Here is a 14,642-nt window from a genome sequence, read left to right on the forward strand (position 1 = left end):
TAATTACTGGACCTGCTCTGCGAAAATGAATAGGGAAGAAACCGATTCACATGGCTTACCGCGGAATGAATGGTCTTCATTAACGGTTCCCGTGGCCATTTCTACACACGCCGAGACTCCACATAGGAGCGGACGGCATTCTCAGAGGAAAACAGTCTTCTCGCAATGGATCTGCCTACACCAGCAACGAGTCTCCTATTTGGGGGAAAAATGGGAATGGAAGACCGAAATCATGCTCTCCTGTATCATTTGGCTTTTAAAAATATACATATAGTTTTATTGCTTTCAGAGAGGAAGGGAGAGGGAGAGAGAGAGAGAGAGAAACATCAATGATGAGAGAGAATCATGGATCCATTGCCTCCTGCATGCCCCACATTGGGGATCGAGCCCAGAACCTGGACAAGTGGCCTGACTCGGAATCGAACTGTGGTCTCCTGGTTCCTAGGTCGACGCTCAGCCACGGAGCCACGCGGCCGCGCTTTGTGGTAAGCCATGTGAATCGACATTTTATAAGGAAAGCCGTGAGCACGGGGAGGACTGGCCCAGCAGAGTGAGGCTGTTCGCAGGTTTTCTCCAGGAGGGACTGACCCAGCTGTGGCCGCCGATGCCACCGGAAGCAGAAGCCAGGTACATGCCCTTGACCGGAATCGAACCTGGGACCGTTCAGTCCCCAGGCCGACGCTCTATCCACTGAGCCAAACCGGTTTCGGCTAAAATAGATTTTTATTGATTTCAGAGAGGAAGAGAGAGAGAGAGAGAGAAACATCAATGATGAGAGAGAATCATTGATTGGCTGCCTCCTGCACGCCCCCTACTGGGGATCGAGCCCTCAACCTGGGCATGTGCCCTGACCTGGAATCAAACCCTGACCTCCTGGTTCATAGGTCGACACTGAGCCACACCGGCCGGGCTTATTTAAATATTTAGAAACTAAAGTAATATATATGTTCTGTGAAATGTCAGAAAGGGCATCTCGTCCAAAAATTATTATAGAATTAGGTAATAATAGTTTCAAATACTAGTAGTGGGGGGAAATGTCATAGACACGTAGCTGACCTCACCGTGTGAGGAAACTGCAGCTGAGACCTGAGGCGGTGACCGGAGGGCTGCTTTAGCGACCGAAAGGGGTGGGGTGTCCGTCTGTGACCTGTGCTCCACTCATGAGAAGCCTTCGCTCTGCACCGGACGCTGGAAGAACAAACACATTTATGTTTTACATTAAGATGCTTGTGTGTGCTCCTATAGCCCAACCCCAGGTTACATGCATGTTCACCACTGAGTGAATATCGCGCTGTCCACTTATGTCACCTCGGGTTTCTAAGATGTCCTCTTTTTACCAACCAGCGTCTAAAAAGACAGAAAAGCCACTCTTGGAATTGTGTTTAATTAAGAAAACAGTCACAGTGTTGCCTTTGGTCCATTTAAAACCTTCAATCCCTGCCTTTCCAATTTTTCGCTTGGTGCCCCGGACCTCGGCTTGGTCAGCTGTGAAATAGACAGGATCACACGTCCAACCCCAGAAATGCGAGGCCAGGATTAAGTGAGATGATTTCCTGGAGCACTTGGTGCCGTGTCTGGGACGTGGAGCCCATGTCTCCAGATCCATTTATTTCCTCCGTACTTCCCAGGACTCACCCACCAGCCCCCCCATTTACAGCCCCCAGGTCACCCCTGGGAACAGTAGCACTCAGCCCAGAAAGGGGTGGAGAACGCAGGCAGCTGGGCCAGCCATCTGCTGGTAGGCCTGCCCGGACCTTCCTCTACCAGCTGGCGGGGCGCCGGGAGTCGGGCCTCAGCAGCGGCCGGCTCTGCGCTCGGCCATCCCCGGAGCCGATGGGGTCTGCGCTCGGCGGTCCCCGGGAGCCGATGGGGGCTGTACACGATGGGGCCACGCATGACGGGCCCTCCTGGGCGAGGGAAGACGGCCCGCGCTGCTGACTGCCTGGGCCACACTCGGCCTTGGTGTCCATTTACAGAAGCAAATGCTCCTCTTTGCACCTGGCCTTGCCTCCTGCTGGAAGTCTTGCTCTTGTTCTGAAGCGCGTGGGGAGTGTTCACGCTAACGGGTGGTCACGTGACCCCGCTACATCGATGGTCCAGAACCCTTTGGTGCAGAAAAGGAATTCTACCCACAAAGATAGTTAATTTTCTAGCAGCAGCAGAACCTCAAAACCACGTGTCCCCGATGGAACTGAGTCGTAAGTAATGGGGACACACAGTGATTAGAAGCATTTATGGGGTGTGCACTGTGCCAGGAACCCAGACCGTGCCATGGACACGATGACCGATGACGTGCGCGCCTACCTTTTTGTAATTTTAAATTGTTATTCATTTGCCTTATTGTTCAGGGCTGATGGGACATATGGAGATATTCAGAATTGCATGGCTTTTTTGGTGGTTGTTTTTTTAAAAATATATTTTTATTGATTTCAGAGAGGAAGGGAAAAGGAGAGATAGAAACATCAATGATGAGCGAGAATCATTGATTGGCTGCCTCCTGCACATCCCCTACTGGGCATGTGCCCACAACCTGAACGGAAATCGAACCGGGACCTCCTGGCTCACAGTTCGATACTCTACTGAGCCACGCTGGCCGGGCCAGCTTTGCACGTTTTAACTAGGATGTTATGCTGCAGTGCACGCTGGGAATATAGTGGAATCCCCAAACCTGAGCGCAGCTGGTGACCACCGTATACTTGGGGCCTACCCCGTTCGTGTCACTCCTCGCGGCCACCACTTCCACGCCGGAGGGAACAGCCCCGGTGACCCCACAGAACCTGTGTGGCCGCCAAGCTCATCGCCACGGCACCTGTGACCACACCGTGCCCTGAAGGCGGAGTGACCTGCCCAGCGGCAGGGTGAGGGCGGAGCCCACGTGTCCTGCCCTCCCCGTGGCGAGTCTCCCACAGATCCCTGCTTCCCGGAGGAGAGCAGTCCTCACGGGTCCGAAAGTGCGCGGCCGTCAGCTTTCCAGCAGAAGTTCCAGGAAGGATGCTGGATCTGGGAACTGAGGGAGGCAGGTGCGGGAGTCAGCCATGGTGGCCAGCATCCGGCGATGCTGACGGTGCCCAGGGTGGGGCTGGGAGGATGAGTCTTGTAGCAGCGACCGAGTTTTTGGTGGTTCCTGGCTGGAGGCTGAGCTCCCAGCACCTGTCGGGCAGCTGCCCGGGACATGCACAAACATCCCTGTCTGCTCCTTAGGCACCGCCGGCCTGCTTACCACCCGAGTCAGGGATGCCCGTGTGGCATGAGTCATTCCTTACAGGGTTGACTACGTGGCTTGTGCGCTCGAATCGTCCACCCACACCATGGCCATCGCCTGCCAAGCACACCCCTCCCATCCGCTTCCTGTGAGCTCGGACAGAACGTTCCGCACAGACTCTCCGATGCCATCTGGGCTCTCACGGCAGCGGACACCCGTGTACCCCTGACCTCCTGGCCCCTGGGATCCGGACCTGAGATAGGGGTCGGTTCCGGCACGGGTCCCAGCCTGGCACAGGGGTCACGAGTTTCGACAGCCATGGACTCCGGTCTGAGAGGTGTTTCCACCAGAAAGAGAATGGTTTAACTAAGACACTGGTTACCTTCATGCCCTGAGTATGATAACTGATGATTTTATCACATTGTCAGGGTTCGGAATCTACGGCTCCCTTCACGCTTAGAAAAGGCCTGTATCATTCACAAAACTGGAATCAGCGAACGTCAGTAAGGGCTGTAATGAGGCCACACTTAGAAGCAGCATTTGTGTAAAATGACTAACATGTGCAGGATGCCTGCTTCAGCCTTTAAACCTGCCCTGGGGGGAAAGGCCGGGCCCTGGGCGCTGTCCCCACCGGGACTTTCTTTGAAACACTCCCACCTAGTGGATGAGCCTTTTAATTACACCTTTTAAGAAAACAGTACAACTAGGACAGTGATGGCGAACCTTTTGAGTTCCGCATGTCAGCATTTTGAAAAACCCTAACTTAACTCTGGTGCCGTGTCGCATATAGAAATTTTTTGATATTTGCAACCATAGTAAAACAAAGACTTATATTTTTGATATTTATTTTATATATTTAAATGCCATTTAACAAAGAAAAATCAACCCAAAAAATGAGTTCGCGTGTCACCTCTGACACGCGTGTCATAGGTTCGCCATCACTGAACTATGAGATGCCTCCAAGGTTTAACTCCATCAAAGAGGCATGTTTTGGGTGTTTTTAAATCCATTTTAACACACAGTCGACTCTTATTCTCTACACAGGAACTTAATGTTATAATGCGAACATGTCTCCCCCAGAATTATGCTTCCGTTCCCGAAACGTGGACTTTGAGACAGAGAAGAGAGGCCTGTAGGAAGTCAAATATACAAGCCTCAGATCTGAGAGGGATCCCGGGCTCAGATCTCTGGAGACGCCCTGTGTGCGAGTGACAATCAGGCCTCGGATGGGTGAGACAGTGAGGAAGACAGACGGTTACGACAGGACTTAGACCGAGTCTGCAGGGAGCTGCAGGCCCAGTGAGACCGGCTAGTGTGTCCCTCCGGGAGAATTGCAATGCAACACATTTACCAGTTTATTTCAATGATTGCTTTTCAGGTTGTACCTTCCCACGGCTGAGATGCATATACCACATGGTTTCCCCTGTGTATGTTTTGACCACGCATCTAAAAGCCAAGTTCTTCTAAACATGATCAATTAGTCAGCTTTGACCCCAGGCTCACCTTCCTTCAGCATTTCTGAGAGAATGTGAGGGGGGTGGAGAGGAAATGTACCAGCATGGCTCGAGCCCGGGTTCTGCTCGGTTCTGCCTCCAACCACTGGCCACACTCACCCGGGAGCATCCCTGTGCCTCCATCCTACAAAGAGAAGGTTGTTCCGGGCGTCAACCGGTAGCGTATGTAACGTGCTTAGTACACGTACACCACTTTCAAAATTCACAGTTTCCAATAGATTGCCTGCTGAGCCCCACTGGGCGTCCCAGTTACCACCAGCCTTATCTGAAAGGACAGCTACTGGCCATTTTCTTGAAAAGTGACATTTCTGTGTTGTTTTACCAACAACCTGGTGAGTGTGCATTCACCTCAGTTTTGCATTAACCTTCAGTATAGAACTTATCAGCATAGGATATGTTGGAGATAGTGATTGTAAACAGGCATTCAAATAAAAACACTGTATTTATACTGCATTTATACCTCATTTATACTTTACAAATACACACTTCGCTTATAATAGTCCAGGATCAGAGGCCACTGAAGGTTAAGGTTGATATGTACATTCTGATTCTCGTCTGGACAGAAAAGAATACCAATGTGTGTAGAGTTCATGAAGTCAAACTTTTATTTGGAAAGTTGAATCTCATGTATAATGAAAATAGTTTTAAACCGTACGTATTCACAGGCATAGTACAAACACCACCTACAACACAAACACATTTCAATAAAGTTCAGCTATGAATATCAATCTAAGTAAAAAAAAAAAAGCAATCTGGTAAGCCAGTGTACATACCTTTTATCTCTACTGATGACATCATCACAGAGTGTAAGACACACAGCGAGGTCAGCTTCGCCTCCACATGCCCGCTGCCCCACGGGAGCCCTCGGCGTCTAGGCTACCACAGAGTACACACCAGTCCCTTCGGACCCACTCCACCTTGTGCCAGGAACCCTATCTTAGTGGCATGTAAACAGAGCTAGGGTTTCGACGGGCAGCCGTGTTTTCAATGCTTAGAAAAGCCAAACTACATTTGTCATGATCGGTCTCTCTCTTTAGCGCATCTCCTCCATGAGTATAAAATAGGAAAAAATATTCTGTGAGGCTTCCCGCACAATCCCATTGTGCTTCTACATTTTTACAAACATGGGGAAATCCAAAATAGCAGACACCTTTACACAAGTAGAACAAACCCACCCAATTCACATCGGCTCATGAACATACGTGCAAAGCTCATGAGTCACTTCCGCGTAGCAAAGACCCTGCTTCATTCTCGTCTGACTCGGCGTTTTTTGATGGCGTGTGCGCATCGCGCTGCTCACGGAACAGCGGATCTACTTTCTTTCCTGTAGGTTTGTTTTCCTATAAAAATATATTTATGTGCTCACAGGAAAGCGTTGCGTGGGTGTGCGTGGGGTGACTTTTCGATACGTCATCAGAGTATGGGTTTGCTGATCAAGTTCAAAGGCATCTTAGCTTTTATTATTTTCAAATTTTTCTTCATAAAGAAGAACACCCTGTGACAAAGAGAAGGTAACTGAGATCATCGTTAGCACTTGAGAGTTGAGACCGTTTGAAGCAAAGGGGTCCAGCATGTGCCTATGTTGGGGTTTCTGTACAAAGTCAGTGCTGGGACCAGGAGAGAACGAGGTCTCCTAAGCCTTGGTCATTCCACCAAGAGTCCTCGCGAGAACACACAACCTGTGACATCAAAGGAACATCGACCGTGGGTGCGAGAAAGTCAGTCTCGGATCTGGTCCTTCTGTGCGGAGGTTCCCAGGAGAAGAGGCCAAATGCGCGGAGAAGAGGTCACGGGAGATCGAAAAAGGCCGCCGAGGGCAGTCTCATGTCCCACGTCCCTTGGTTTGGGCCACTCAGAAGGGACCCCCTTGTTCCCCAGCTAAGGGAGCGCTAAGATTTCGGACAAGGAAACATTTGGCCACTGTGTGGGCTTCTAACGGGAGATTATTGAATTCATCATAAATGTGCCCCCGGTGCCTTTTGGAGACCTGATGACAAAGAACAGGAGCTGAAGTCGCCGAGGAATGAAACTCCCGAGTCACGACCTTGGCCTCGTCAGGAGCCGGGGACCAGAGTCCCCCCCGGAGAAGTCAGCACGTGAGGATCCCGCCTCCAGAAAGCGGGTCCTTAGAAACCAGATGCGGACGGAGTTCGGGGCGCTCCCCACGGGTGTGCGGGTCCCCACCCCCACACAGGGCGAGGACCAAGGCTCCCCGCTGGAAACTTGTGCTGGGGGTGGGGTTCGGGGGGGTGCTCCAATCCTGACCCCTACGTCGCTGTTTTAACTAAGACATTCTTTCCTGCCCATGCATTTTGGACGACACACGAGGTTTAAAACGACAGATAGATATAGGCAACAAACACCAAAGTCAAGGGATTCGCTAGAAGGGATGCCCACAGCCACAGCTCCAAAAGGCAGAATCCGGGAACCAATTTGGCTTAAACACAATTAGGGGTTTTGTGGGGAGGGTAAGAGCTGTTTCCGCACACGGAGAGCTGAGCACTGGAGGTCGCTGACGTGCATGTACTGGCCTTCACACTCTTTCTTCACGTTTTCATGGACAATTTTGGGCGGACGGGCAGCCCACATGCCAGGAAATGAATTCCCTCACCTCGCGCTGATGTCGCCAGGAGAACACAGAACACGCCCCCAAACATGGTCAGCCCGTGATGGAGGGTCGTGTGTGAACGGCTTCCCTCGGGGCTGGGGTCGGAGCACACGCCCCCCAACAAAACTTATGTTGAAAAATATGAAGACATTCCCTCCACGTTTACAGGACGTGTTACGGTAAGACCCTGGGCGGAAGCCATGAAGAACAGAATCCGGGGGCTTTGTACAGAGCCGTGTGTGGGAGCCGCACGCCCGGGCGTGGCCTGGGATGGTGGCACGGCGTCTTTCATGTCCTCCCTCTCGCCTCCAACCCCACCTCCTACGGTGTGGATATCAACATGGCACGCACAACGCATTCGCGAGCAGATGCGGCGTACCATCTGGGAAACAGCAGAGGGGGGAGCCGTCGCGTGGGAGTGGGGAGGTCACGGAGCCACGGCCACCACCCTCGGCAGTGCCAGGACTCGCCATCTTTCCAAAGACGGCCTGGGACGCGGCCTCTCCTGCAGCCGAATTTAGTCCAAGAAAAAAACACTAACAGGACGTGTGCCGGTATCATAGCCGATAGGAATGAGCAGTTCCCGCTGAGGCTGAGGCAGTTCGGCTGCTGTTGAAACAGGGTGTCTCCGGGCAAACAGCGCCCAGCAAGTGCTAGCGGACCGTGTACTAAGACTTCTCCTAAACTTAAATAATAAACTCTGACTGCATACAGACAACCAACGGTTTTAATAAGACATTCATTTTCCTCTTTACACTTAAATAACCTGTGTGCTCCCCCATCTACCTTCTAACCTGTAGGGGAGCATTACCCAGACTCCCCCGCGAGAGCACACTCGTGAAACAGAGACCCCGTGGGGCCGCCACGTCTGTGCAAACGGGGCCGGTGGGGACGGAACACACTGACGGACACTTTGGATTCCTGGAGGTGGACCTAAACATGGCTGTTCCGTGTTCTGCATGTTCAGCACCTGTAAAGAAAACGAACCAACAACAAGAGGCCCGCGGTGCTCAGGGCGTTGTTATTTTTCACGGCAGTGCTGTTTGCTCCGTGTGGTCGCAGGCGTGGGATTCTGGCTGGAGCTTCTGGCAGTGCTGGGTCCCAGGTGCACGCTCTGCACCCGCGAGCCGACAGACAGGAGGTCGGTGGGAACCGCTGATGCCCACATGAGGCAGCCATGCTTGCAGGGGGAACATGGCCCGCACACTTGGAGGCCACACAGGCAGGGGGAATGTGGTTCCCACGTGTCTCCCACACGTGGCAGTCACGCTTAGAGGGAGACCATGGCTTCCACACGTGGTGGCCACATGGGCAGGGGGAAGACGGCTCCCACAGGCAGTGGTCATGCTCACAGGGAAAACGTGGCTCCCACGGGAATGGTCACGCTCGCAGGGGGGACGTGGCTCCCACGTGTGGCGCCCACGCGTGGCACTCACGCGCGCAGAGGGAAGGTGGCTGTGGAGCTGCCGTTGCTCTCCACTGAGCCCTTCTCCTTGGACCCCGCGTAGGCACCGATGAAGGACCCATCTTCGCTGAACAGGCCGTGGTCACCGTCCCCATAGGGGACCAGGCTGTCGGCGCTCTCTGTGGCTGGCAGGTCCCGCGTGAGGGACCGAAGGCTTCCCTTCAGGGGCTTCTCGTCACTGTCGCTGGGGGAGAAGAGAGAGCAGGTCAGCAGCCTCGAACCGGAGCTGCTCCCGCAGAGCGAGGGTGGAGCAGAGGTCTGTGCTCAGGGTATCGTCACCATGGGAGACGGATACACAAACCCTAAAGGACACTTTCACAGACACATGTTTCAAAAGTCACCACCCATCTGTGCCATTCTGAGCAACTGAGAAACTATTTTCCTTTTTAAAAAAATATATTTTTATTGATTTCAGAGAAGAAGGGAGAGGGAGAGAGAGATAGAAACATCAATGATGAGAGAGAATCATTGACTGGCTGCCTCCTGCACACCCCACACTGGGGATCGAGCCGGCAACCCGGGCCTGTGCCCTGACTGGGAATTGAATCGTGACCTCCTGGTTCACAGGTCAACGCTCAACCACTGAGCCACGCTGGCCGGGCTAGTTACCATTTTCCACAGCAGCTCTGCTCCCCATCCAGCCGGGAGCTCCCTGGGAAGCCGGGTGCCCCTGCAGACACAGGACAGACGCTGCCTCCTTGGCTGTTCGAACATTGGAACTCAGGATCCCCAAGTCTCCACCTTCTGTCTTACCTTTGATCTAATATGTTCCCCCAAATCCTCCCAAAAATCGCTCTTTTGTTTAGATTACTCAATGAAATTCTATTTCTTGTAACCAAAGAAGTTAATTTAATAGAGTGTGTAAACTCAGGTTTGTTAAATTTTTTTAAATGGCTGGTATTTGTGGAACATTAGCATCCTATACTTATGGTTTGGGTTTCATTCTTAAAAAAAAAAAAAAGCAACTCTGGCCCTGGCCTTGGTTGAGCATCACCCTGTGCACCAAAAAGTTGCCCTTCAATTCCTGGTCAGGACACGTGCCTGGGTTGTGGGTTCCATCCCTGGTCAGGGTGGAAGGAAGGCAACCAGTCAATGTTCCTCTCTCTCTCTCCAAGAATGTCCTTGGATAAGGATTAAAAAATAGTAATACTAATAAAAATATATTTTTAAAAGCAACTCTGAGTTAGTGAAATGTCTATAACGCAATACAGTCTTCTAAATTCCTGATCGGGATTTACTTTAAGTACTAACGACGATCACACCGTAAAAAGTCGTCTACCAACCTAAACAGCTTTATGAAATTGGAAAAGGAAGAACTGGAGAAATGTGGGTAGAATGTGGGAGCACTTGGTAACCCGTGGCCATTGGGGCTGTGGCCAGGGCTCCTGCCCTCACGCTGGCAGCCGGGCCGGGGCACTGCCCTTCCCCACCTCATGGGACGCACTGTCGCCGAGGGAGCAGGAGTGATGTGTCGCATGGAGCCAGCGCTCAGGGCCCACGCTCGGCTCCTGGTCTGTGGGGGCCTCGGGGGCCCCCTCCCGGCCGGCACCTCCGTCACCCACACCCCAGAGCAGTGAGAGCTGGACTCACAACTCGTCAGCTGCCCTGATGATGTGGCCACTGGCTCGGGGCTGGGATTCTGCAGTTACCATGACAGATGCCCTCAGGGCGGCACCTGCTTGGGGCACAGGTGAGTGGCCAGGCTCCACGCCCGGGACACGGTCTCCTGGGAGAAGGTGGGGACAGAGGGGTCTCCCGAGGAGCACCGGTTCGGGGAAGGGGATGAGAACATGGTACCTGCTCCAAGGGTGCAGGGGAGGCGTGCGGGTGACGCCGCTGGGTCTGCCCCTGCGACCTGAGGAGCGCTGCCCCTGGGCCGTGTGGGGCGGACGTCACGCTCACCTGTAGTCCCCAAAGGTCTCATCTTTCCCCGACTGAACGTCCGGGTCCGGGTGCAGGTCCTCCTTGTCTTTCACTGAAGAAAAGAGAGAGAAGCGAACAATGCAAACGTGTTTAAAGGCGCGTCAGCCACGAGGCTGGGCGGCGGGCGACCCGTAACCTCCGCGGAGCTCACACCTCCCGATGCGACCGCGTTGGGTGTGTCTGTGGTTGACTCTCCCACCGCCCGCGACCTCGTAAAGGAAAACAGGGGTTTGCTGGGTTGTCCCTCTTTGTCATTGAGTCCTGGCAGGTTGCCGGGTTCCATGTATTCACTCTACACTCTGTGGCTCCGAGGCTCGGCCGTGGCCTCTGAGGAACCAGTGACCACGCCCACCTGTGCTCTCCTAACCTTCTGGAAGATGTCACAGGCTCACCTCAGGGCCCTGTCACTACGCTACAGTGAACAAAGGTCAGTTATTGACCCGGCCGGCGTGGCTGAGTGTCAACCTATGAACCGGGAGGTCATGGTCAGGGCACATGCCCAGGTTGAGGGCTTGATCCCAGTGTGGGGCATGCAGAAGGCAGCTGATCCATGGTTCTCTCTCATCATTGATGTTTCTATCTCTCCCTCTCTCCCTTCCTCTCTGAAATCAATAAAAATATTTTTTTTTTAAAAAAAAGAGAAGCTGGGAAGTACTGTAAGTCTCCTTAGGGCCCATGTTAAGTGTGTAACCATTGGAGACAACGTTCCCCTTGGTCAGTTAATATAGGAATGGTTTCTCCTCACAGCACACTGTATCTCTAATGTGCTCATGTAAATTTAACCTATATGTGTAATTAGAATAAGAGACATCTCTGAAGAGTGCCCCCTAGAGAGTAATATTTAATCAATTGGAAGTTCTATTAAAAACAAACTTATTTGTTCATTTGTTGCTTTTTAATTTACATTTCACATAGGAGTGAAATCGCATGGGTCTTGTCCTTTTCCATCTGACGTATTCCACTTGGCATGACTCCCAAGACTCACCCATGTTGTCACAAATGGCAGCACCCCACCTTTTTCATGGCTGCATAGTATTCCACTGTGTATAGGTACCATGTCTACGTCAGCCACTCGTCCCTCAAAGGAGGCTCAGGCTGCTTCTATGAGTGTATTGTTGCCCCAATAAACATAAAAGAAAGGAGCCTCCTACCCGAGTACTTCCCGCCTCGGTTCCTCTTCACGAAGCAGACGGTCAGCAGCACGAGGGTGAGGCCGGCGACGGCGCCCATCAGCCCGATGAACCAGCCCTGCGTGGCGATGTCGTCATACAAGCCCGCGTACTCTGCACACAGGAGTCACACACTGAGGGCCCGAGAGCCAGCAGCATCGCACCCCTTTGGGGGAAGTGACCCCTCATTTACAAACACACAAAACAGCATCCGTTTTGTGTCTCCTTCCAGGGACTGGGAGGACACTTCCCGGGGAGAATGCAGACACAGGGTGCATTCTGACTAGGAACGGGCCCCTCTGGCGGGGTCTGAGTGTGAGGACAGAAGGCGGGGGACAGGCAGGCGGGCGAGGGGAGCACGCAGCAGCGGAAGCGCAAGCAGAAGCCGCCTCGGGCACTGCAGGTTGCCATGGTGATTCTGGGGTCCAAGTTCCTCTTGTTTTCCTTTTTAGTTTTTGTTATTCGCGTGTGTTAATAAGCAGGAGCTAGTTTAGGCAACTATTCCAGAAGGAGCAGCCAGGGCGAGGGCTCCGAGGGAAGCTTTCCACTGGGATCGTTTTAAATGCTACGCTGACGCCCTGGCCGGTTGGCTCGGTGGATAGAGCGTCAGCCTGTGGACTGAAGGGTCCCCAGTTTGATTCCGGTCCAGGGCATGTACCTCGGTTGCAGGCTCCTCCCCAGCCCGGGCCCTGGTCAGGGCGCATGCAGGAGGCAACCAATCGATGTGTTTTTCACATCGATCATTCTCTTGGTCTTTCCCTCTCTCTTCCACTCCCTCTAAAAATCAATGGAAAACTATCCTCGGGTGAGGATTTAAAAATACCGAATAAATAAATAAGTAAACAAAAATCTGCTATGCGAAACAAATGGAAACTGCTTTCTTACAGCCAACACCCTGCACACTTTTACGTTTAATGTGGGGAGTGGGGGCACCTAACAATCTACAGGACGCAGATGTGCCGTCCGAGGCCGCCCCAGCAATCCCGCTTCTCACCTCTCCCTCTCGCCTCAATCACATCTTCAAAAATGCTATTGTTCCCAACCCAGTTCTTGGGCAGGAGGCGGACTGCGTGTTCGGCTCCGGGCTCAGGCACCTCGGGGGGGTGAACCTTTTCAGTGGCGTTCACTCCTTCTGGGAGCTTCCCGAGACCTCTGCCTGAGGAACGTACACGGGGAGAGCACAGGAACCGTGAGCGTGGCGAAGCGGGCGGAAAGGTGGAAACAGAGAGATTGTTAATCGAGATGAAAAAGAGAGCCGCTGGTAGCATCGTTTCCCCTGAGACAGATCCTGAATTATCAGGAGGATCAATACAATGGACATGTCCTATGTTCTTTTTAGAACACTGAAATTCGGTAAATGCCATGAGCTGGATGCGCGGCCTATTGGAGTGCGTACAAGCTGATAAATAAATGCTGTACATACTAGTAAGTCTACCTGGTCAGGAAAACGGTTCAAAACCAAACATGGACCTAAAAAACCCTGTACATTGTCATTTTGCGGAATTTGAACTTTACACGCCTAGCAGGAGACGGAGTGTGGCCTTGGAGGCTTATAACTGGAAGCACAGCCATCTTCACTCTATGCTACTTCTTTCTGCCTTGCTCTTCTCCATAAATATTGATGGAGTGGCATCCGAATATGGCCACACATGAAGTGCGGGACATTCGTAGGGACTCAAGCAACAGAAAGTGCAGGTTTCCAGGTACATTTAATCAAAAGGCACTGAGACTGGGACGTGCTCTGAGAAATGGACACTTTCAAAGAAAAACATGAGTATGCCAACAGAGTCATCATAAAAACTCATCGTTGCAGGTAAAAATATGAGCCAAGTGTGATTAAAAGATACACTTAATTTCTGGCCTTGTAACAAACTATCCAAAATACCTATTTTTGCTAAGAATCAACTCAACAGACTAAATGGAAACCGGAAAATGTTAACTTATTCGGAAGTAAAATATATTCCCTATGGCGAGGGGTCAGGAAACGCTGTTTTCAATGGGATGCGATGTGACATGTTGAGCGTTAGCTATAACGCTCCCACAGAGGAGGAACCGATGCAGAGTTTCTGATGACAAAGGGCCTCCCTCGCTACAGATGGCACCTGACCAGGGGCATTAGGGAGCAGAGAGGTTAAGTCTGAGCACCATCGAGACAGAGGCAGTTAGTTGTGACTCTGAGAAACCATTAAGTAGCATAAGCTTTTGAAAAACAGAGAAGCAGGTGTTTTGTTCAAACCATTAAAGGCACACAGAAGCCCATTTCTGACGAATCCATCTTTTCCCTCTGAGATTATGGACCGTGGACATCGGAGTGACAACCAGACAATAATGAGAGAGAAAGCAGACCCCGTGCTCTGAATGTGTGTGCTGTCGAGGCAGAGCAAGAAGAAGGAGATGCAGGAAATGATCCCACTTTGACAAAAGGTATCATTTTGGGAGGGTTTCATGATATCCAGATACAGCTCCTCAGAGGAAATGCACGTGTGTGTTTTCCCAAAGACCGCGCCGGAACCCAGCGGGAGGGGTTCCCGCCATCTCCCTTTCCCGCTTCCCGTCCCCAAATATCCCTCCGGGTCCGATCGCGGGGACCTCACACAGGCCTCCGTCCTCACTCTACTTTCTCATTTCTCTCCCGAGGCCCTGCTGGTGTCAGGGTAAGCTTAGCCAAAACACGGCTCAAATCGTGGTTGGAGAAATAATTTGGGGAGACATGGTTCTGAGTTGGAAAAAGAAAAGTGCAATTAAATTAGAAAAACTGTGC

General features: G+C 52.0%; 1 protein-coding gene across 1 annotated transcript in view; it reads right to left on the minus strand.

The window, feature by feature from the left end:
- Positions 1-5,298: 5,298 nt before the first annotated feature.
- CHL1 (cell adhesion molecule L1 like) overlaps positions 5,299-14,642 on the minus strand; it is a 44,632-nt gene continuing 35,288 nt past the window's right edge. Inside the window, exons 9-12 of the mRNA XM_023764057.1 lie at positions 12,876-13,316; positions 11,864-11,995; positions 10,692-10,764; positions 5,299-8,973 (exon numbers count right to left, since the gene is read on the minus strand). Coding sequence (XP_023619825.1) covers positions 8,757-8,973; positions 10,692-10,764; positions 11,864-11,995; positions 12,876-13,316 — 863 coding nt within the window. The 3' untranslated portion in view covers positions 5,299-8,756. The remainder of the gene's footprint in view (positions 8,974-10,691; positions 10,765-11,863; positions 11,996-12,875; positions 13,317-14,642) is intronic.

This window comes from Myotis lucifugus, unplaced genomic scaffold (genome assembly GCF_000147115.1).
Source record: "Myotis lucifugus unplaced genomic scaffold, Myoluc2.0 scaffold_315, whole genome shotgun sequence".
NCBI lineage: Eukaryota > Metazoa > Chordata > Mammalia > Chiroptera > Vespertilionidae > Myotis > Myotis lucifugus.